At 39.4% G+C, this 22,201-nt stretch overlaps 1 protein-coding gene across 1 annotated transcript; it reads left to right on the top strand.

The window, feature by feature from the left end:
• The first annotated feature begins 1,088 nt into the window (after positions 1–1,088).
• On the top strand, positions 1,089–20,622 carry LOC102226528 (LIM domain-binding protein 1). Its single transcript, XM_023334033.1, has 11 exons — positions 1,089–1,187; positions 10,247–10,349; positions 11,347–11,391; positions 11,576–11,651; positions 11,750–11,852; positions 14,846–15,018; positions 15,099–15,221; positions 15,297–15,380; positions 17,276–17,399; positions 17,485–17,633; positions 18,486–20,622. The coding sequence occupies exons 1-11, from the start codon at positions 1,154–1,156 to the stop codon at positions 18,714–18,716; spliced, it is 1,245 nt and encodes a 414-aa protein (XP_023189801.1). The 5' UTR covers positions 1,089–1,153; the 3' UTR covers positions 18,717–20,622.
• The last annotated feature ends 1,579 nt before the right edge of the window (positions 20,623–22,201 follow it).

The following is a 22,201-nucleotide window of genomic DNA, read 5'->3' as shown; positions in this document are numbered from 1 at the left end:
AGCCAAGAAATCTCTTTCCTAAAAAACTTGAAGCATGTAATGCTTGGATAAAAGTTAAGCATTTAATTATTTTGGACAATGATTTTTTGCCATCTAAACTTCCCTCTGCTTCCTCTCCTGTCAGGTTTTGTTTGTTTTGTGTTTCTTTACTTAATTTAAATATTGTGAAAAAGATCTTAGTATGATTATTCACAAAATAATTTTTTATTGCATGTTTACGTTGGTAAATGGTAAAAAATAAATAAATCTCAGAAATATTCAGAATTCTTTTTACTACGTGTAGTAAAAATAAATCAAATGGAGAGTCGAGTGATAAATACTGAAACTCATCGCGATTTTGCTACAACGATTTTATTTACTTTGAATTTTGATAGAATGTTTCTAATATTACGGTAATGATACATGAATGAATTAAGAAATCTGCAAGCCCGAAGTGAGTATTATGTTTTACAGTCTGATCACAGGTTGATTGCTTTTACCCTAAAAGTGTTTACTCTACTCATCAGTGATGAATTCCACATTAGAGATTTTGTTTCTTCGTCTTATTTAGTAAAAGCGAAGAACTTAAGTCGCTGAATGTTTAACTTCTGATACCCGCCAACCAGCGAAAGAAGATTACCAGAGAAGATATCTCTCGTGTGGAGCAGCGGGATAATCTGGGAACTTGTTTGAAGGGGTCGCCGCACTTGAGGAAAGAAATGTCCTGTTTGACCATTAGCAACTCGTAATGGTCAAAGAACGAAAGAAACGGAAAAAACAGCGGTTAGCAGAAGTCGGCTCGGATCAGATTAATCAGGACAGTCTCCTGCAGACAGAACCGACACGAGGCTGTCCTCGGATCCCAGCTGAGGGGAGGGCGACGGGGACGGTTGTTATCAGAAGTTGGGCAGATGCATGTGGCGCTCAGTTTCCTGTTGACGAGCAAGTGGAAGTGGCATGCTGCACACATTTGCACGTGGCTGCACGCGCGCGCACATCAACACCCAGCGGCACACGCACATGGACACTTTAGGCACCCCCCGCTCCCCCCTTGATGTGCCCCTGAGCCTGACAGTCTGGACATGGGAGATATCAGAGAGTGGGAGAGGCATGAAAACACAGCGCCTGAGTCAGATCTGGGTATAGCTGTGAAAGTGCATTTGTAGGTGACAAAATGGCGATGTCAGAGCAGCTTGAGTCCGAAGGAGGTAAGGTTTCGTTTGTTTTTTTCCTTCCTTGTTCTCATAGTCCTTCTCGTTCCTGATTTGTAAGCAAAAAACACCTGGAAAACATCAGATGTATTTAACTTTAGTTTGTCTTATCAACCAGAGCAGTGGAGAAAAAAAAAGTTCAGCCCATTCCAGCATGGTTATTTGATTATTCCTGGTTATTCAGCACCAACTTGTGCCAGCTTTAATCACTTCACAGACATGGATTTATGGCTTTAGGTGTGACTGTGCAGCTGGAAGTGTAGCTGGTGAAATGAAGGTTAGGCATCAGTGTGTGTGTGTGTGTGTGTGTGTGTGTGCCTGTGTGTGTGTGTGTGTGTGTGTGTGTGTGTGTGTGTGTGTGTGTGCCTCGCTGCTTGGGGTGCTGACTGAAGATAAGGCCGACCCTATGCCTGAGAGCGAAAGAGATGGTGTGTGTAAGCCCTTCAAGCCTTATCCCGGCACACCTCCCACCCCCACCTCCTCTCCATCACTCCGCTGCACACACATCCACACACACCCACACGCAGCGGGGATTAACCCCATCATGTACCATTTCAATGGGGAAGCTTTGGAGACACACACACTCACACACAGACTCACACAGGATTAACTCTTGTGTGTCCATTTCCATGGGTTTCTTAGCCGCTCTCCGGTTGTGTCGGTGTAGACTGCTCGAGTTTCCATGGTGACAGGGGCCAGTGAATGTAAGATAGGCAAATCCACATAAGTCACCCGCAACAGACACTCTGAGCTACTATTGACTACAGCTCCCCTGGTGCTAGACTCACAAAGATGCTGCCAAAGGACTGACAGGAGGCTTGTGAGCTGTGAAGTGCTCATGAAACAGGCTTACTTTGGTCAGAAGCAACAAACATAAAGTCAGTTTGAGCTTCTGCTGCTGCTGGTCGGGTGAGAGACGAGGCTTCGAGCAGATTATCCTCTGTAAATGAGTAACACCGCAACTTGTTATATATTTGTTTTATACACAAAGGTAAAATTGTATACTGTGCTCAGGTCAAATATAACCTGTTTTTTAAGTTTAGGTAACATTTGCTTTTCCCTACTGGAACAGAAACAATTATTTTAATGCAACAAAATTAAATGTACACAGACACACACACACATGTGTACATGTTATTTTTACATGTTTAATACATGGTTTGATTTTTCATTTGCACCTGCTATTCTGGAGTCATTTATTATTATTATTTATAACCACGCTTATTCAGTTGGATATATATATATATATATATATATATATATATATATATATATATATATATATATATATATATATATATATATATATATATATATATATATATATATATATATATATATATATATATATTAGAGAAAGGAGGTCTCATAGATCTACTAGATCCAAAATAAAGAGGGTCTGGCACAATTCCCTTATTAAAACTAAGTCATTTGGTCTCCTAATGTTGAGGATAAATTGCTTTCTGTTTCTTGGACTAGTGAAAATGTACTCTTTATGCTTTAAAACAGGTTTCAGTATGATTTTTGTATTTATCCATAGGTAATGTTAGCGTCTTTGCTAACAACTCCTTACAATAAACGGAACTAAAACAGAACAAAAAAGAAATCTGGAGAGCAAAATTATAAAGATGAGCTAAACCAGCAGCAATAAAAACATTTGTGAGCAGAACAAATGCATTTTTGTTTGTTTATTCTTGAACCACAATTATTATTATTTTTTTTTTAGAAACAGATTTACGCAACTGTAACTCATTGCTGCATTAGTCAATTAAAGCAGTGGTCATCCTAAATGTGTCATCGTCTGAAAGTGATTGTTCAGCATTATTTATAACCACGCTTATACAGTTGGACAACACAAGTGGTAAAAGCCAGACCACACAGTGACGCTCTCCACAGAGATTTAATTGCATGCTCAGTATGAATGATTGCAGCAAATTTAACGCTTGCATTGACTGTCGCCAGTGTGAGCTCATCCACGAGAAGTGATAGCTGCAAGTCAATGATTCAATGCAGTCTACTGGATTTCTTTAGAGAGAAAAAAATTAACCAATTTGAATAATAAGCTGAACTACATTGTTTGATAGATAGGATCAATTGGAAAGGATGTGCTTGGCTTGGAATATATCAGGTTGGGTTGAATTTTCTTTTTCATTACTGCAAAAGACCTTGCGATGATGTGTTGTGAATTGGCGCTTTATAAATAAACTGAATTTAATTGAATTAGTAAATGGCTAAAATAAAATTCTGATTCCAGCAGCTTCTTCCAGTATTTAGCCAAAAGATGAAAATCATTTGGTGGGTAAACGCAATGAGATCTTTTCTAACATGAAATGAATCATTTTTGTTCGGCATGCATAAAATCATTCCTGCAAATGTCTAGTTTTCTGCTTTAAACCATGGCTCTCAAAGAGTTTTTATAATCTTTTAAAGTTGTTCTCTTTGGCTTGAGTTTTATTTTGAGGCTGGTCTCCAAAACTAAGTAATTTCTTTATTAAGCCACCCGGCTCTCGTCTATTAATTTATGTAAGAAAATTACCGAAGCTCAACTGATGAGTCAGTTTTATCATTTTTCAGCACTTTCTATGTTTTTATATTAACAAAAATCTATGTTTAGTTTTCTGTCCTTTGTTTGCATTCAGAAAGATTGTCATAGATGAAAAAGCAGACAGACATTAATTGTAGTTTTGATGATTCTCAAGCATCTGTTGCCCAAAAGCTCTGTTAAAGTCTATATTATGTTAAGAAAAGGAAAAATGTTGAGGTCAAAATGCTGGGGGACAGGACTGAAACGCTATCGGAGTTCCTTACATCACTGTCTAATACTGTAGGTATGTCATGTTATGTTATGTTATGTTATGTTATGTCGATGGAAGTCAGAAAGGAAAAAGTTGCTTCAAAAATGTGACATCTGACCTGGAAACTGATGCATCAATTATTTGTCAGAACCTCATCAGAAAGAGTCTCAGGAGGATTGTGACCTAATTATGCAACAATTAGATGTAAAACCTTTAGCAACCCTGTAATATGGGCTGAAGAATATGAGTGTGGCATGTCTGATTCAAATTATTGTTAATGTGTATAAAATAATGAGCAGTGTGTAAAACATGGTGATGGATGTGTCGTGGTGTAAGGGCGACTTACATGTGTTTCAATAGAAAATAAATGCAGAAAGAAATGTTTGATTATTTATCCTGCATATTGAAACATCTTATGGCAGTGATTCAAGACATTTTCTAAAGTATTCAAAGAATTCATTGATAGCAAAAACAAACATTATTTTTAAAGTTCAGAAAATCTAAGAGAAAAGTTCCCTTAAGCCAGACGTCTCTCACCAACTCCAGCTTTAAAATCTCATACAAACAGCAGCATTAAAAGGCTGTTTCTTTACACCACTAATAGCTTGTATTTTCATGAATACATTGTCAGTCTTAAAGCTATACAACCTATAATCGTGTAGATGAAGGGGCCAAAGGCTCATGCAACAATTAGCAAATTCCCCATTTGTTTACAGATTTTCAGCAGGAACATGGTTGGTGTTATTCCTAGATCTAACTCCCAACTTCCAAGGTAAATTAAACTGAATATCTTAAGCTGGAGCTAAACATTTTTGAAGCAGTGTGGATCTAACCTGGCCATTGCCTTTATATGCAAATTCGCTTGATTGTCATCTTCCTTCACTGCTCTGTCTGGACTTTCTCGCATTGACTTGGATTTCCCTGGTAGAATTTCAACCGGGCCGATCAGCCAACAGAAGGCGAAGTTGTGAACAATGATGTTGATTTTCTCTAGAATTGAACTCTGCTTGTAGTTTTAGCAATGGCAACAGAGGGCGTAGTGAACAAAGCCATGCAGTCCTTGTTGACCATGTTTCTAAATATTGAATTGACTTTAACAGCCGTCTGGTTCAGCACTTCTCTCTTCCCAGTGGCAGATGGTTGTTTACAGCGCAGGTTTTATAGCAGATTTCATTACGCTTTTTATGCGTCACTTACTAATGTTAGCAATTGGGTAAAATTTAAAACTTCAACAGACGCCACACCTCCAGCAAAAAATCGTTTCTCACTAGCCAAGAGTCCAGACCCTCTGAACGAAGTAAAGAGTAGAACAAGGGGCTGGTTTTTACCAGGCTAGTGTAGATCACACCGACAGGAAAAATAGACCCAAAACAAAATAGATTATTCAGCGTTCTCCTTCAGAAAAAAGCTATGAGTAAAAAAAAAAAGAAAAAATGGGTAAAATCACTGTTTTGAAAAATAATTTTTGAAGGCTATCTGCTAACTGTGTAACTAAAGCAGGATCTGTATCGGCACAAAGTTGAGCTTGTTTTCCACGTGGCTTTCCTTCATCACAGGTCCTGCTTGGAGCATCCACTGACAGGATCTTAAGCTGTAGTCATGGAAAGTGTCTGGACATGCAAGCTTCATGTTCTCATCGTCTCATCTTTGCTTATTGCAGATGTTTTGGTTCTAATGGCTTCCTCAGGCCATGTCTTTCAGTTTTTAATGTAGGTGCCTTGGCTAACAGAGCAGAGGCTAGGATGAGACTCAGTTCCTCTAAATCGGAGTCCATGGTTCTTTACTGGCAAAAACGTATGGGCTGCTCCATCCTGCCTCGAGTATCTCGCTGATTTGTTCACGAGCGACATATGATGGAGCAGGGAATGGATAGATGGACTGGGACCTCATCTGTTGTAACACTGCAGCGCTCTGTTCTGTAGCGGTGAAGAGAGAGCTAAGGCAAAGGGCAAAGCTGTTGAATTACCAGTCCTAAAGCAGCAGTGATGAGCTTACTCTGTGGCGTGGCAGGGCTCAGCCTTAAGAGATCTACCTTTCATTTCTATACCATTCACTGCAGATCAAATCACCCTGTATTCAACAACTGGTAGCAGACAGATCAACAGCAGGAGTGTACTCCTACTATATAAAATACTAAATACATACGTTGGTCACATATCTGTTACTTTTTAAAAAAAAAAAAGTGTACAGAACATTTCACAACTATTACACCCTCTGTCTTTAAATTCAACCATGCATATGCCTGTAAATATGAAGGCAGTTTCAGCATCTAGCCTTAAGCTCTTTCTGTCTGGTAGCAAAAATGGGATATGTGGCTGACGGTGTTACTGTGTGCACCTCTTCTTGCGCATCCAAAGAAGTCAGTAGAGGTGGTCCAGACATCTGATCAGGATGCCACCTGGAAGTTTTCTGGGTGCACCAACTTGAAGCAGACTCCAGGGCAGACCCAGAGCTCACTGTAAGGACTTTATGCCAGGAAAAGCAGAGGGATTACCCTGACTGAGTTGGAGAGTGTTGCTGAGGAGAGGGATGTCATTGCTTTCCTGCTGGAACCTCACTCTTGTGAATGGATCTAGGTGAGCAGAAGACAATGGATGAACAAACGGAAGGTTTTCCAATACGCTGTGTATTTTCTTCTATATCTCCCTTTACAAACCTGTTAGATACAGAAATGAAAGGTGGCCCAAGACATTTGTGCTGTTTTGCATCTGTAAAGATTAGGAGTCATAAAATTGTAGAAAATTGTTGGCTTTAGTCTGACTCTACTTGTTCTTTTTATATTTCAACCTTGGCCATATGGGTGGGATCTCGCTGCCTGTGATCTGAATATCTGATTATAAATTGAGGCGATTTAAGCCGATTTAGAAGCCTGTGGGATTCTCCTTTTGGCTTAGCATCTTTGTACGTGTGTGTGCTCATTAACGTGGGTGTGCTTGCATGTGTGTGTCTGCAGTCTGAGCAGAAACGTGCAGAGAGAAAACTTACCCTGTTGATGGATCTGGGTTGTCCACCTTGCAGACAGTTCAGTGTACAAACTTTAAAACGCAATTAATTCAAACCGCTTTGGTCTCATACCTTCTGTGAAAGTTTAGAAGATCTTAATCTTCTTCAGACTGATCGTGTTGCTGCATCAGCAGTGCTTGCATCACACTGAATGAGCCCACTGTGTATGGCCAGGGCTCTCCGGCTGTCCCAGTTCGGCTGTTAGGAGCAAGCTGATGTGCACTAATTAGGCAAACATGAAAACCACTTTGCAGTCAACATGATCTTTGTTTCCACACAAATTTCCAGTCAGCTGCATTAGGCCAATTCTCATCTGTGTCAGTTATGAGGAAGAGATGGGATGCAGGGAGGAGGAAGGGGAAAAATGCTTACCAGACAACCTTTATGTGCAGTTGTGCATTAAAGGGGGTGGTGGTGGACAAGGAGGAGGAGAAGAAGAAGAAGAAGAAGAAGAGGAAGGAAAAAACGGGGGGAGAGGGTGGCAGACTGTGCTGGGCAGAGAAGAGAGGAGCAAATGCATTGCAGACGGAAAGGAGGAGGGCCTACAGCTATTGTTCATGTCCTCCCGTGAACAAAGGGCTCATCGGGGTCCGTATGTAAACCCACAGCAGGCTCCAGTCCACGGACAAGGCCTCATGCGGGACAAAACATAAAACTACCGACTCCCGCAATTTCGGCCTTATTCCGCTGTTGTCTCTCGGTCTGAGGAGATTTTTTATTGATCCTGTTGGGAAAGGACGTATTGTTGTGTGGGTACGTTGCGTCCTGCGGGCCTATCCGTTTTTACGCACGGAGCGTACACACGGTCTATCATCACGGATCTGTAAACATCAATTTTCTGATTGGACTTCTTCGCAGGTAAAAGGTCACTTTTCCGCCGAAAGACAGTTTTCCTGCTGTGAAACGCGACTCCTAGTGCAATTAAATATGGTTAACGAGCACTCGCGGTGGACATTTATCGCCATTTAATAGGAGATTTGCCGTAGAGAAGGAATATAACGTCAAGGCGTTAGCCAAAAGGCTACCTGCTAACGGCTAAACTAGCCTGCCCGTCAAAGGCCTGCAAGGCAGTGTTGTAGTTGTGGAAGGTGTCAGGCTTATTTCTCTTCTATAACTTGGTGTTTAAACGAACCTTACATTTGGTACAAATATATAGGTTTGATCTTTTCTTGCATATATTCCCAGTTTTCTCGCATGTACGCCTTGTAGCGTAGCTTAGCTTGGCGGCTAAGTGCTAACATTATGCGATGGCTGCCTCTCTAATTGCCTTTGTAACCAATTCTTGTAACTTTACAGTGAAATGTTTCAGCAGCGTAAGGTTGAAACATGCATTACAGACGCATAAAGTGTAACAAAAATGATGGGAAGACATATAAAAGTGTATGACTTGGGTAGTTTGCTTGGTTTCTCCTATATAACGCTAGTAGAAACCACAGTGACGAAACCAATCTAAGGAAAATAAAAAGTGAGGAGTGATGGTAGTTATTCTGGTGACAGGAGATCAATGCTATCAAATCTGAACTGTTTAAGGCCTCCACCCCTCTTTGGGGTAGGGTTTAGGTTGAAGGTTTGACTACATAGTTTATGCAAAACACATGAACATGTTATAGTATGTATATATAAACCGTAAGTAATGTGTTGTTTGCTTGTAAAAGAGAGAGGAGCATGATTCCCAGTGGAGGAAGTGGAATCCAGCTGATGCGATTGTGACTGACTGTCATTAACCGCTAACAGGAGAGGAGAGGAGCTAATGGAGCTTTCAACAACTAATGGACACATAACCATTGATTATTTATTTATTTATTTATCTGGCGGTGCATCCAGCCTATATCGTGGTGTTGCAATCCAAACTGCTTGTTGTTCCTTAAAGAGCAGACAGAGCTACAGATGAATGAGTGTTTTATTGCTTTTCTTCCTAGCTGAAGATGGGGAAACCTGTTTTAAAAGGCCTATTTGTTTACCTTTAGGTTCCTAACTTTCTCCACATGCTCTCTGGAGTCTACAATACACATAGTGTGCATACTTGACTGCCATTACTCCTGCTTTACATTCATGGGATTGTTATCTTTAATTGACAAATCTGAATGAATAGTTTAAGGGAAAACTAATACACATCCTTTCAAACAACAATGTTGACTCTTGAGAGTCTTACTGCTAACTTAAACTAGGAAAGAAGTGTTCTTTTTGTTTGTTTTAATTTGTTGTTTGTACTTGAATTTCACATTAGTATCTTAGTTTTTACAATTACTTATTCTACAGATGCACCAATGAATCGGTCGGTCAGTTTTCCCATAATCAGATGTGATTGGTGTTTGGCAGATCAGATGCCAGAAAAATCTGCCAGTTTTTTTGCCCCTTTCTCGAGGGGTATTTATTCTGTTATTTCTATTTTAGATGTACATTTAAACTGAGTATTGTTACCAGTAGTTGGTTATTTCCATAAGGTACAGAGCAGTTTATACAGTGATTAAAAAATCCTTTTCTTTTCTTTTTAGGTTTTCATTTTTCTTCCAACACTATAACATGATGAAAAAACATGGGCTGGGCTGTTCCAGTAGATTAAAAAGTGCATCACCTGTTGGTTGAGTTCTTAGTTTTTATGAATACCAAAAAAAATAAAAAAAATCCTGATCAGAACTGATCGAGGGGAAAGTTGGCTATTTCGGATTTCAATTGATTGATGCATGTCTGTTCAATAGTAACAAGACAGGGGGACATTAAGGAGGAGGGGCCTCACCATGGTGACCGTGGGGTCATGACACCTACGCCGCCATGCCTGGATGGTCTTTATGACGGAGCTGGGCAGTTATTGTAAAAAAAGAAAAGAAAAAAGGATGGGAACTGTTTGTGTCTGGGAGAGACATCAGCCTGTTTTATGAGTGTTTGTGTCGAGGACATATGGTCTGCTGGTATTTTTATATTTAGAGGTGTTTTCATGGAGATTAGATGGTGGCGAGGCGGAGGATTAGTTTATGTGCGAGGAGGAGGATGCTTCTTCACCGTCTTTGTGTCACTAAAACGGACACGTTCCTGCTGCGTCGGGCTGACGTCCACATGTGTTGCTACACCCGATGAGGCCGTTAATCAACTTGTACTGAAGACATTGTTGCACCAAAGACTTGTGGAATAATTTAGCTTTTGTCTCCGAGCATTGGGCGTTACTGTTCTACGTATTCTCTGCTGTAGTCTGTCTACTTCCCTTTTTATTGTCACAGATATTTATGTTTTTCCTCTCTTGTGTGTCTTCATGTCATCCAGGCTGTTCCTCCAAGTCATTCAAGCTGTACTCCCCCAAGGAGCCCCCCAACGGTAGCACTTTCCCCCCTTTCCACCCCGGCACCATGCTGGACAGAGACGTGGGGTGAGTTTCCTGCCCTTTTGTGCGTTTTAAATATCTAATGCTGGTGTTTGTAACTTTGTGAACCATATTGTATTTACAAAGAGAGTACAACAGGGATCTAATCATATAGCACTCGTATTTGTCTGATGTACATTAATCTGTAGTTTCTGGTTTAGAGATGTTGTGATCTTTCTCATCATCATCGTTTTTGTGTAAATGTCTGGTTTGTGTTAATATTTATATAGTATGATAAAGAAAGGTGAGTCAGGTGTATAATTGTTTTTATTCTGGACTGTAGCTGATTTCTTGGTGCACCTCTAGTCATTTAGCTAGTGGAGTAATCACTCATCACCCAAAGCAATAACTTAAGTCAGACTGCAATTTAATTGGTGTTCAGAAAGTAGTCTAAATTTATTGGACTGTGGAACATAATATCTATTTGTCTTGATTTAAAAAGGAAGTGAAAGGCTAATTTTGGAAGCCTATCTTTTCAAAAAGATAAACCAACTCCTGGTTAGACTTTTAAACATCCAGATGCAGCTTTCAAAGTATTTGTGCCATTTGTTGTGTTTATGATTAAATACCCATCAAAACGTCAACATTGTAATGACAGAAAAAAGCTTCTAAATTTGAATTCGTTTGGGACATTTATAACAGTTTTTACAGTTTTATGGCATCTATAACAACAACTGAGTATAGAAGATATTTAATTAAATAGTAATAAAAAAAAACAGCATTTTTTCCCCATTTGATGAAAAATGAAATAATTATGAACCTGAAGTAAAAGCGGTTTTTCTGCCGAATGAAGAAAACTCTTTTTTTTCTTGAAATTGTTAATATTGTGGACGTATTGTGTAGAAAACCATTTTCTGCTTCATGTTTCTTTTTTAATAAAACACAGGTTAAGATATTTGAGTGCTCATTATATTTTCTTTGAATTCTGCTCATATATTTTCTAGTGAAGATGAACAACCATGTAAAGTTTAAAGTTTAGTAAAATAATCTTCCTGTTTTCCAGTCCTACTCCGATGTATCCGCCCTCATACATGGAGCCAGGAATAGGGTAAGGCAACACTGTTTCCTGTTCCCTTCAGCTTGTGTTAATGTAGTGTGTTAATGTGTTTTACAGCAGCTGTCAAATCCTCCCCTTTAAATTAAGATTTAGTCAGAGAAACGCTTGAATGTACAAGTACTTTATTTTCATCCCTGCTTTCTTATTCATCGTGTGTTTTTGTGCTGTAACTCAGGAGGCACACACCATATGGTAACCAAACAGACTACAGAATATTTGAGCTCAACAAGCGACTACAGAACTGGACAGAGGTTTGTGTCCAACTGGATGCACAAACACACACCTGGAAGTGCCCACAAAAACAATTGTGGTAATTCTTGTGTGGCGTTTTCTTCAAAATGTCCTCTAGGAGTGTGACAACCTGTGGTGGGATGCTTTTACTACAGAATTCTTTGAAGATGATGCCATGTTGACCATTACTTTCTGTCTGGAAGACGGTCCCAAACGTTACAGTAAGTAACAAACATTACTTGAGTTTTAGTCTGCTAATGAGCCCCTATTCTCGACCCCTGACATTTTCAGCGACAACCTCTAGTTATCCACAATAACTACAGATTCAATTATATATTCATGATGATCTATGCAATTATAGACTATTATGGTACATGTCACACTGCGTGAGCGCATTAACCTCTGTTCTGCTACAATGTGGAATGTAAAATACAGAGTTGCAAGTCTACTAATAACAGCAGATACAGGCTCAGCAGAGAATGCAACCACTCTTGTTGACACAAGTCTTATTAGAAGGGGAGGTGTTCAGGGAAATGTTCAAAGCAAAGGCAGCAATAAGATGTTTGTCACAGTAGCATTCACAATGTACATTTCTTTGAGATTTGTACTGTTTTTTCCCCGATATTTGACCTCTGTCTATTATTATGCGTGAGCCACTAGGAGATTCTTGCAATGTGACAACGTGAATATTGTGATACAAGTATATGTATACAAAAGAATTGTTAGAATAAAAATGTGGCAACTAGTTCTCATGATCTAGAAGCAACCACCTCTATAAAATTAAGAAAACACTAGCCTGATTAAAAACAAAAAACAGCCCTTGTTCTGCGCTTTGTTCAGAACAAGCGCAGAACAAAGAGATCTGGACTCTTTGCTATTGAGAAACAATTGCTTCGTGGAGGCATGGACTCTGCTGAAGTTTAAAAGACTGGACTTGATTTGACCAAATCACCAGCATTTGGCCGTGACGCATGTAATGCGCCAGCTACGCTATGAAGCTTACTGGAAATTTGCTGGGAAAACGCAGAACTGAATGTTTTTTCTTTGATTTTTGTTGTCTTCTGGTAAAATAGATACTCTAATAGGAGGCGTGTGGTAGTTAATTTCCACACCATGGCTTTCTGTGTTTAATTCCATATTTTTTCTAACAACCAAATTACTTTTTCTTGTGAGGGGAAAAAAAATGTAGTGGCCTTTTTCTGTCCAGCTGACCAGCAGTGTCAATTCAGTGGTTTTAAGACCTTGATAGATCTAGATGCTCAGTTGTTTTCAGTTCTGTTGGACCGACTAACCAGAGGTCACTGGTTACAAATTTCAAATATTTTCTGCTGGTTCTTTCACAACAACTTTTTTTATGGATAAAGGCCATAAATCGCACAGTGTGAGCCCAGCTTTAGAGGCCAAACACACCAAACCAGCCACTGGTTGTTTGGAAGATCTTAACAGCGTGGCGTTAAATTCCTCTCCTCGTGGGCCGGCCTCCTGCATGCTGAAGAGATGATGCAAGCATTTCAAACAGTTGTGTTGGAGCAGAGATTTATCTACAGTGTGTTACTGACCAGCATGTCTGCGAGTGTCGTCTTTTTGTGTTGCTGTGGCAAATATTGCACCGCTTCAAGATCTACAATGTTTTCTTACCTGATTTACTTCGTTCCCTCTGTCTTGCGTTAGAATGGAGTCTGTTTAAATTAGACTTAAACAACAAACAAAAATGAAACACTGAGTGAAATTTATTTTCTATACTTAGACATATCCCTAGTTTTGAGTGTCCGTCTTTCGTTAGAGGGACAGTGGTTAGCAGTGATTATACGATTCCAATCAGAAATGGCACAACCTTTCTAATAGTGTTTGTCATCAGTAGTTTTTGGGTCCTGTTGTTTCCTGAAGTCCTCCTATTAAAACCCGATTTCCTGCTTTTCAACTTCTTCAAAGCAAATAACCCATTCAACAAGAACTGAACCAACTAAGGAAAAACCTATTACCTTGATTCAGGATCAACTGCATCTCAATGAAATTATGAAAAAGCACAACTCGGTTAATTTTTTCTTTTCTTGCTGTTTTCTTATTTCTCGTTTTGAGCCCAAGTGAGCTCTGCACTGCCTTTCATCTCCAAAGTGTGACGCCTTCTTCTGTTACTGTAAAAATAAATGTGTCTAGACTTTTCGTTAAATAAGTTTAAAGTACTCACAAGCCACAGATTTATTTCTGGTCATTTTGCAATACATCCTGAAATTTTATAACTTTAGTTGTTCAACAATAAACTATGTAATATCTCAATAAAACAAACAAAAGTTGTCCAATTTTCCAACGTTTCTGGTGGCTTTTATATTTTCTTATTCTATATAATTTTTTGGTCATTCTCATGGCGGGTCGCCTGTTTTTTAAAAACCTTTATTTTTTTCAGCCAAGTCCAACCGATAGCGGTGGCAACTTTGGAAAAAGTCACAAAGCATGTGTAGTTAAAGATGGAGGCAAAAAAACCGACTAAAGACGAGCTTTTCATTTAATCTAACATTTTTTTCCATTTTGTGAAGAGTTTTAATTTGTCTGCATATTTTTTTTTCTTTTTTTTTTTAAAGACCTCATTACTCATTATGTAATCTATTCTCCATTAATATGGAACAAACTTCCAGAAAACTGCTGAAACAGAGTCCCTTTAAATCAAGGTTAAAAACCGATTCAGAGCTGCTTTGATTCTGGAACAGGGATCAATGTATTTGATGTATATTTGCTTGGTGATTTTGAAGCTGGCATTTGACAAAATGTTTATTGCTTGCTTCACGATTGACTGTATGATGTTTTCATGGTGTAAGGTACTTTGAACTGCTTTGTTGTTTCTTGTTACATATATTTTTATACAAACAAACTTAACTTAAATTTTACTAATTATTTTTTAAAATTGTGTTTGTGGGCTAAATTTCTGCCATTCTAGAATAATTCCCCAGTGGCCGATTTTTTTTTTTTGTTTTGTTTTTGTGAACCTTCCAGTTTGTTAAAGTTCTGTTTGTTTAATACAGTTTATTTGAGGAGACACCAAAGGAGCCTTTTCTGCTCTTTGTCAATTTATTGTATTGGAGCGTCAAGCAAACTGTTGCATAACAGCATCATTTAGACCAGTGCCTCAAATTGGACCTGTATATATTAGTTTTTGCTGTTTTCTGGTCAACAGATGAGCCAAGAATGTTTTTCACATATGTTTTTTTTTTTCCTCCAGCGATTGGTCGGACGTTAATTCCTAGGTACTTCCGGAGTATATTTGAGGGCGGGGCCACAGAGCTCTACTACGTGCTGAAACATCCCAAGGAATCCTTCCACAATAACTTTGTTTCCCTTGACTGTGATCAGTGCACTATGGTCACTCAAAATGGAAAGCCCATGTTCACACAGGTACGTCGATAACGTTTTGTCAGGAGAGATTTCCTTCTTCGCGGCCTTGCAGGCTGAATCCGTCCTCTGAACCTCTGCAGGTGTGTGTAGAGGGCCGCTTGTACCTGGAGTTCATGTTTGATGACATGATGCGGATAAAGACGTGGCACTTCAGCATCAGACAGCACCGTGAACTCATCCCCCGCAGTATACTGGCCATGCACGTAAGTGAGGGACTGGGCTACACGTGGATACGTAAGATGGGCGTCGTTTAATTTCGTTTTTTAATCTCATTCCAGGCCCAAGATCCACAGATGCTTGACCAGCTGTCCAAAAACATAACAAGATGTGGCCTGTCAAACTCCACCCTCAACTACCTCCGGGTAAGGGGAGCCAGAGCACACTTTTGTTTTCCGTTTGATTCGCACCACAAAGCTGACTTTTATAGATGAAAATATCAACAGGTTAATGCTGCAAAATCCTGTGGTCTTTTGTGAGTCTGTATGCTCAAATGATTCACCAATTACTAAATTAGTTGACAATTATTTCAATAATCATGCGGGCAATTAATCGTTCCAGGCCTACTTGATTGTTTGTGTCTTCAGAATGAGCATCTTTGTTATGTTCTCGATTTGAAATGACAAGAGATTTCTAGAACAAACCTGTTTCTCTTAGGATGTACTTACTGGTTTAGTAATGATATAAGGATCAGTTTCTTTATTTTTTATTTTTGGTTTACGATCAACAGTTTTGTCTTCACCAGCATGTTATTCCAAGTTTCAGCAGTTTCAGAGAGCCGCAGCACACAGAGCGAAGCAGGAAGTTTTTAAGTGCAATTTTCTTAATTTGTACGATGTTCTGACGAACTCCTGCTGGATGCTTCTTTGTGAGGCTGTCTTGACGTTTACCTTGCAGCTTTTTGTTTGGTAAGAACTGGGAAAGCTCCGTCTGTGTCTTAACTCGGGTCACTGCGTTTGTGTGCGAGTCCTGCTCCTGCTGTCAGTGAGCAGAGGCTGCAGCGGCAGAAATGCAGACATTCAGCTGGTCTTTTGCTGCTGTTTTAAAAAATAATACCACTGTGCATTCACTAGCATTAAATAAAGCTGTGGATCATGTAAAAATCCTTAAAGCTATTATGGAATTACTTCCTTCAAAATAAATAGGTAGTTTTCTATTTATGCTTGTAATTTTTGGATTTTGTTACCAAAGACTTATCAGTATGCAACTAAATGACAGAGTTGCATGTTGGCTTTATATAAATAAGTATATGAAAACATTAGCAGCAGTGTACAAGGGAAGCTATATATAGAGCAAAATAGTCAAAATAACTAAAAAAAACTAAGACGGTTCTGCATTGGTATTAAAGTTGAAGTGCTACACATGGTAGCAGGAGGTGTTTCATGAGGAAAATGGCCTTTAGAGGCCTGCAAAGCTGAATAAGATGTGCTGCTTGACGTTGATGTAGGAAAGAACCCTGGCAGAAACGTTTGAACATATTGAAGCTGCTGCTACTAGTCTATAAGTTAGATTACTTTAGCTGTAGCAATATCTTTAGTCTACACATAGATTTTAAAATTAGTTTGTTCTGAACCTTTCAACTAAAGCAGCGCCATGATGAGTTCCTTAAGCTTCCTGCTACATTTTCCTTTAGATAAATGTTTGAGACTAGAATCTCGGCTTCATGTTGGATTTAATGATGCACTAATTCTAATGCTTTCAGCCTCAGTTCTGCTTCCATGTTTTTAAAAACTGGCCTATTAAAATGTAAAGATCATGTCAGTATCTTAATGAATAACATACAGAATAAATACATCAAACAAAATCATAAACAATACACTTAATAAATACAATCATATATTTTGTGGCATGGAAATATCAAACCCTTTAAACTTATATTTTGAATGTCTAATAATGAGTGAAATGACTTCTGTTAACTGGTTCAATCTTATATTTTAAACGTACTATTTTCTGAATAGTACGTTTCTGAAGCAAACTCAATTGTTTTGTAGGTAAATTGTTTATTCAGACAAATTGATTTTGTATAATTGTCTGTGACAATAATATTTAAAGCTTTTTCAGAGGTTCACTTTGTACGGTGCAGTTTCATTGCAGGAGTCTGGTTGAAAAATTGGATTGTTTAAAAATATGGATTTGATTCATTTATTCTGCAGCTCAATAATAATAATGTAGCTTAAACTCTCTGTTTCAATAAGAAACATGTCTGTTCATATTAAACTTTGCGTCAACCTGTTGCTTTCTGTTCTGTTCCCTGCTGCAGCTGTGTGTTATTCTGGAGCCCATGCAGGAGCTGATGTCCAGACACAAGACATACAGTCTCAGCCCCAGAGACTGCCTCAAGACCTGCCTCTTCCAGAAATGGCAGAGGATGGTGGCACCGCCTGGTAAACCGGACGGACCGTGTAGATTCATAAACGCACAATCAGCCTGACATTTGCGTAACCGTCGCTTTCTCTCCCGACTCGACAGCCGAGCCGTCGAGACAGGCCCCCAACAAGAGGCGGAAGCGTAAGATGTCAGGTGGCAGCACCATCAGCGGCGGAGGCGGGGCCAACAACAACAACAACAACAAAAAGAAGAGCCCTGGTAGCGGCTTCCCTCTGTCCAGCCAAGTTCCGGTCAGTACATTGTTGCCACCTAGTGTCAGCGCTTGGTTACTACAAGTTTTTTTAAAACATGTTCATTTAGAGAGAGGAAAAAAAACACACAGGGCCTGCACAATATCATTGTGGAATACAGCAATGGTGATATTGATTTGCACTTAAGCCCTATTTCCTCTACTCTGTTCCTGTTATTTTCCCCATCATCACAATGTTCTCATCACTCTGTGAGGTCTGGCATCTCAGACAGTAAAATCTATATGCGTCTGTATTATGAGGCAGGAAAGCCCATATGGCTCTAAAAATGTATAATTAGGACGCAAAGCCTAAGACAGGGCTATTAAGGGTGCTTGAAATCCTTGAAAATGTTTGAGTCTTAGCTGGGTGTTTTCAAGGTTTAGAAAGTACTTAATATCCAAACTGCACAGTTTAGGAATAAAGTGCAATCTAAAGTTTGATTAAAGGTCTAAATTTGGAAAACGTTATTTATAGTTGAAACCAGACGGTTAGATAATTACATTTTTTTCTCTCTGTCCAAAGTTGAATCAGACCAAACTTATTTAGATTTACCAAAATTATTTCTGTTTGCTAATGGCCAGGAAACTTGGTGAGAATTTTGTTTTGTTTTTTTTAAGATATTTTGTTTCTAGCTTTTTTGGGCCGGTGAGGTATATAGGGTGTGTATAAGCCATATTGCACTTATTGATACTGTGCTGACGATCACAGTTTGATCAGCTCTTAAAAGAAATACAAACACCACTTTTAATTTTTTTGGGGGTTTGTAGTTTCAATTTGAATTGCAAAAATTCTAAAGGCTACAAAGGAAAACTCAAAACTCCCTGCTAACAAAGCCCTGTGTCGTGACCGCAGGACGTGATGGTGGTGGGAGAGCCCACCCTGATGGGCGGGGAGTTTGGCGACGAGGACGAGCGTCTGATCACGAGGCTGGAGAACACGCAGTTTGACGCGGCCAACGGCATCGATGACGAGGACAGCTTCAACAACTCTCCGGCACTCGGCTCCAACTCGCCCTGGAACAACAAGGCCCCTTCCAGCCAGGAGAGCAAGAGCGACAACCCCACCTCGCAGGCGTCCCAGTAGAGCCCCGGGGCGGGCCCCCCATAACCTCTATACAGACCCCTCTGTCAGCCCCCCCACCCTACCTCTATAGCCATGACTGCAGCCAAATTGGTCCATAGTCTGATTTGCAAACCAAACACAGCTGTAGCGCTCAGATTCACACCGCAGGTAGCCTGAAGGAGCTCCGTCTGTCCTCTGACTGAGCCAGAGAAATGTTTAGGCACTGTGTCCCACCACTGTTTCTCTCTTTCTCTCTCTCCCCTCCTCCAACTTTTTACACAAAACGCCCCCGTCTGCTGTTGCTCGTTTTCATTTCCGGATAGGGATAGGGGTTGACACGACCGAGAAGTAGCAGGAATTTATTCCACACAAGAACCAAGTACACTAACCTATCAGAGACCAAACGCCTGCACGGAGGGGTGGGCGGGGCCTGTGGGGGCTCCGCAGCGGTGGCGAGTCTCTACCCGTCATCTAAACACGACTCCGGATTATGGCCTGCTCTGCCGATGCATACGCCACCCTGCGTGTGTGAGCGAAAGTGTGTGTGTGAAGAGAAAACCTGAAATGTTTATCTGTGGGTTTGCTGAAGCAGACGGGTCAGAACCGAGCGTCGGTTTTCAAAACTAACACACTAGTATGAAGGCTACTTTGAGGCACTAGGGCAATAACACACATGTATATTCTCACCCATGCATATTCTCACCCATGCATACACACTTAATAGTAAAGATCATGATTGAAGGATTCTGAGTGCCCCCAGTGCCCCAACCATCTCTGATTAGACTACAGTGATTGCAGTCTTTCAAATGGAAAGCATTTACAACACACACACACAGCTACACATTTTAAGAGTTTTTATACAGTATATATATTTCCCTAGAATGTTTTTTTTTTTATTTGTATTAAACGCCTTCATTTCAATTACTTTTTTTATTTTCTACCAATACTGAAAAGCTACAGACCAAGGAGCAACGCAGGACTTTTATCCTCCTCTACCCCTTCAAAAATATATTGTTTTTTTTTTTTTTTTATCTTTTATGTTTATAAAAGAGAAATAATTTAGTGTGGATGTTTTTATTTTGTCTTTTTGTTGTTTTGGGGGGGATTTTTTGTGTATTTGTGCTTGTATATTTAAGGTAGTAGCAAAGTTCTGTCTGACTGTAATAAAATGTATTCTTACTTAGATTTACCTAAAGCCATCCCGATCTAATGTAAAGAAACAAAAATAGGAAAAAGGAGAAAAAACACTCATGAACCTGTTCCCTCTTCCACCCTGCTGTCTTTCCTCCTTCCTCTTTTTTAAAATAAAACTTGTGTAAATTAAATTACAAACCCCCGGGGGTACAGTGGCGCCATGGAAAGATGATTTCTCTTTGTTTTGTTTTTTTTTTCTATTTATTTTTTAAAAAATTCACGCTTGTATTTTGATTAATCACAGCATCCCTGACAATTTTTCTGTATCTCATCTTGATGTCGACGTGAATGTGCTCAATGGCTTTTAGTTTCCCTGTAACCTTCCTGTTTCATCACTGGCTAAGAAACAATCTTTTGTTTTTGATTTTTTTTTTTTTTTTATGAGTTTTATGTTAAATTTCTCTTATTTGTACAGTCTTGTTTATAACCAGCAGTGTCGCTAGCCATTTTAACATTAAGTACAGTCTGCATATTTTGGTAACAGTGCTGAGTCTGTAAAGTCCAATAGAGAACAGCTCTGTTATTGGTTTGTACATTTATGGGGGTTTTTTTGTTGTTTTTTTGGGGGAATTGATTCCAGCTGAATTTATGATTGACTTTGAATGGTGGCTTGTACCTTCTCCAAACCCTGTAGAGAAATCTTTGTTTGATATATATTTTTTTGATTTGCTTAGTTTCTGCCCTTAATAATTAATGTATGGTACCAATAAAAAGATACATTTTCACTTTAAAACTGGTGTGGATGAGGAATATTTGTAAATAATATGAATGCTGGACCCATAGTAAGATAAGGATCATCTTGTTCATGAGGTTTTGCATTTATCAGTCATGTTAACTTTTGATTAGTAATTCATGTTTCCTGTTAACCTCAAGTACTGGTGTAAAAGAGCAGCTCATTTGTAATTTCTACCCTTAAAAATGGGAAAGAGAAGCAAACATGACTCCGATTAGGCAGATATGTTGATTTTTATAAGGGGGGGAAGAAGCTAAAAGGTTTCTCACTTAACATATGCGATATGAACAGATGTTTTAAAACAACGAAGTGAGATGGATGATGGAAGAAAAAAATGTCCGAAAACTGCAACAAATAGCAAGACTTAACAGTGATTTATTCTATGGTATACTTCCTTAGCAAAGGTGGCAATAAAATTGGAGGGAACTGTGAAGTGCTGTGGATATTTTATTTCTGTGAACGGTTAAAGTAGGAATTTGTTTCTTGCTGCCAAGAGTAGCACAACCAGGTAAAGGCCAGTTTGGTTAATTTTTCTCCATTTATAAATAAAATTACTTTTTTGTCTTTAATTGCAATTTATCTGACATTCTAAAACAATAGAAGTGCAACAGAAATTTTTTTTTTTTTTTTTTTACTACACTCAGGATATTTTTTGAAAATGTTCTGAATTTTTCCAAGCATGAATGAATCTGAACCCAGTTCCAAGTATAATGTAGCTGTGCAGGATCACACTCCCTATTTAATATACAGTAACAACACAACATACTACTGCTTTTTTTGTTGTTGTTTTTACAATGTTGTACCATTGCTAGCTGTCAAAGCTCATCGTCAATCCGGTTAGCAAACTTGCTTCAAGTTGCACAGCTGAGACCCTCATCGCTCTGCTGGCTGCACCTGTCAATCAACGCCTCCTTCAGTCCTCAAATAAAAGGTAAACTGAGAAAACACAACCAGCAGATTAAAGTTGATGTTGTTCAGGCTCCTGGTCATGATGCCTCCTGGGCACGGGTAAATTTTGGTATGGGCCATGTGGACAGTTGCCCAGGGTGGCATTAGAAAGAGGGCAGCAGATAAAACAAGTAAAAGAACCTGAAAGAGTTTCATGCCTGTGCAGTCGATGGGGAGTCGGCACCATCTGCTTGCTGCGGAGAATATTGAGATTGTAGTTTATGCCACTCCAGAATTTCAGATCAAGTCCTGCATTTTAACTGGTTGAAGGAGGAGCAGAAAAACGTACATTTACTACCTGCCCTGCTTCTCCTCCCTTTTGGAGAGTACGTCTCACTAGAAAAATACCCTCAGGCAGACCCAGAAGAGGCTGGAAGGACTACACATCCCTTGAGCCCTCCTTGGATTCCTGGCTGAAGAGAATCAACAGGGGGAGAATCTCTTAAGTTTCCTCCCTGGATCTGTTTTCCCCACAACCCTATCTTCAAAAAGCAAAACACAATGGATGGATGATGTTAACTCCTAGAGACGAAGATAGCAGAAACTCTTTAGAATTGCTGGTCAAACATCACCAACCCGACCACAAAGATCATTCAGAGCATTCTGCAAAGAAGGAAGGGCAAAACCAAAA

The sequence above is a fragment of the Xiphophorus maculatus genome, chromosome 5, assembly GCF_002775205.1.
Source record: "Xiphophorus maculatus strain JP 163 A chromosome 5, X_maculatus-5.0-male, whole genome shotgun sequence".
In the NCBI taxonomy this organism is placed as follows: domain Eukaryota; kingdom Metazoa; phylum Chordata; class Actinopteri; order Cyprinodontiformes; family Poeciliidae; genus Xiphophorus; species Xiphophorus maculatus.
The sequence above is the reverse complement of the archived record's forward strand: the minus strand, read 5'-3'. Positions and strand labels throughout refer to the sequence as shown.

Bases quoted from the DNA above. Each gene is read 5' to 3' on its own strand.
- LOC102226528 (XM_023334033.1), top strand. From the start codon at position 1,154: ATGGCGATGTCAGAGCAGCTTGAGTCCGAAGGAG. The intron at 11,392-11,575 runs GTAAGGCAACAC...GCTGTAACTCAG, and splicing joins TACATGGAGCCAGGAATAGG to GAGGCACACACCATATGGTA. The intron at 11,853-14,845 runs GTAAGTAACAAA...TTTTTCCTCCAG, and splicing joins AGACGGTCCCAAACGTTACA to CGATTGGTCGGACGTTAATT.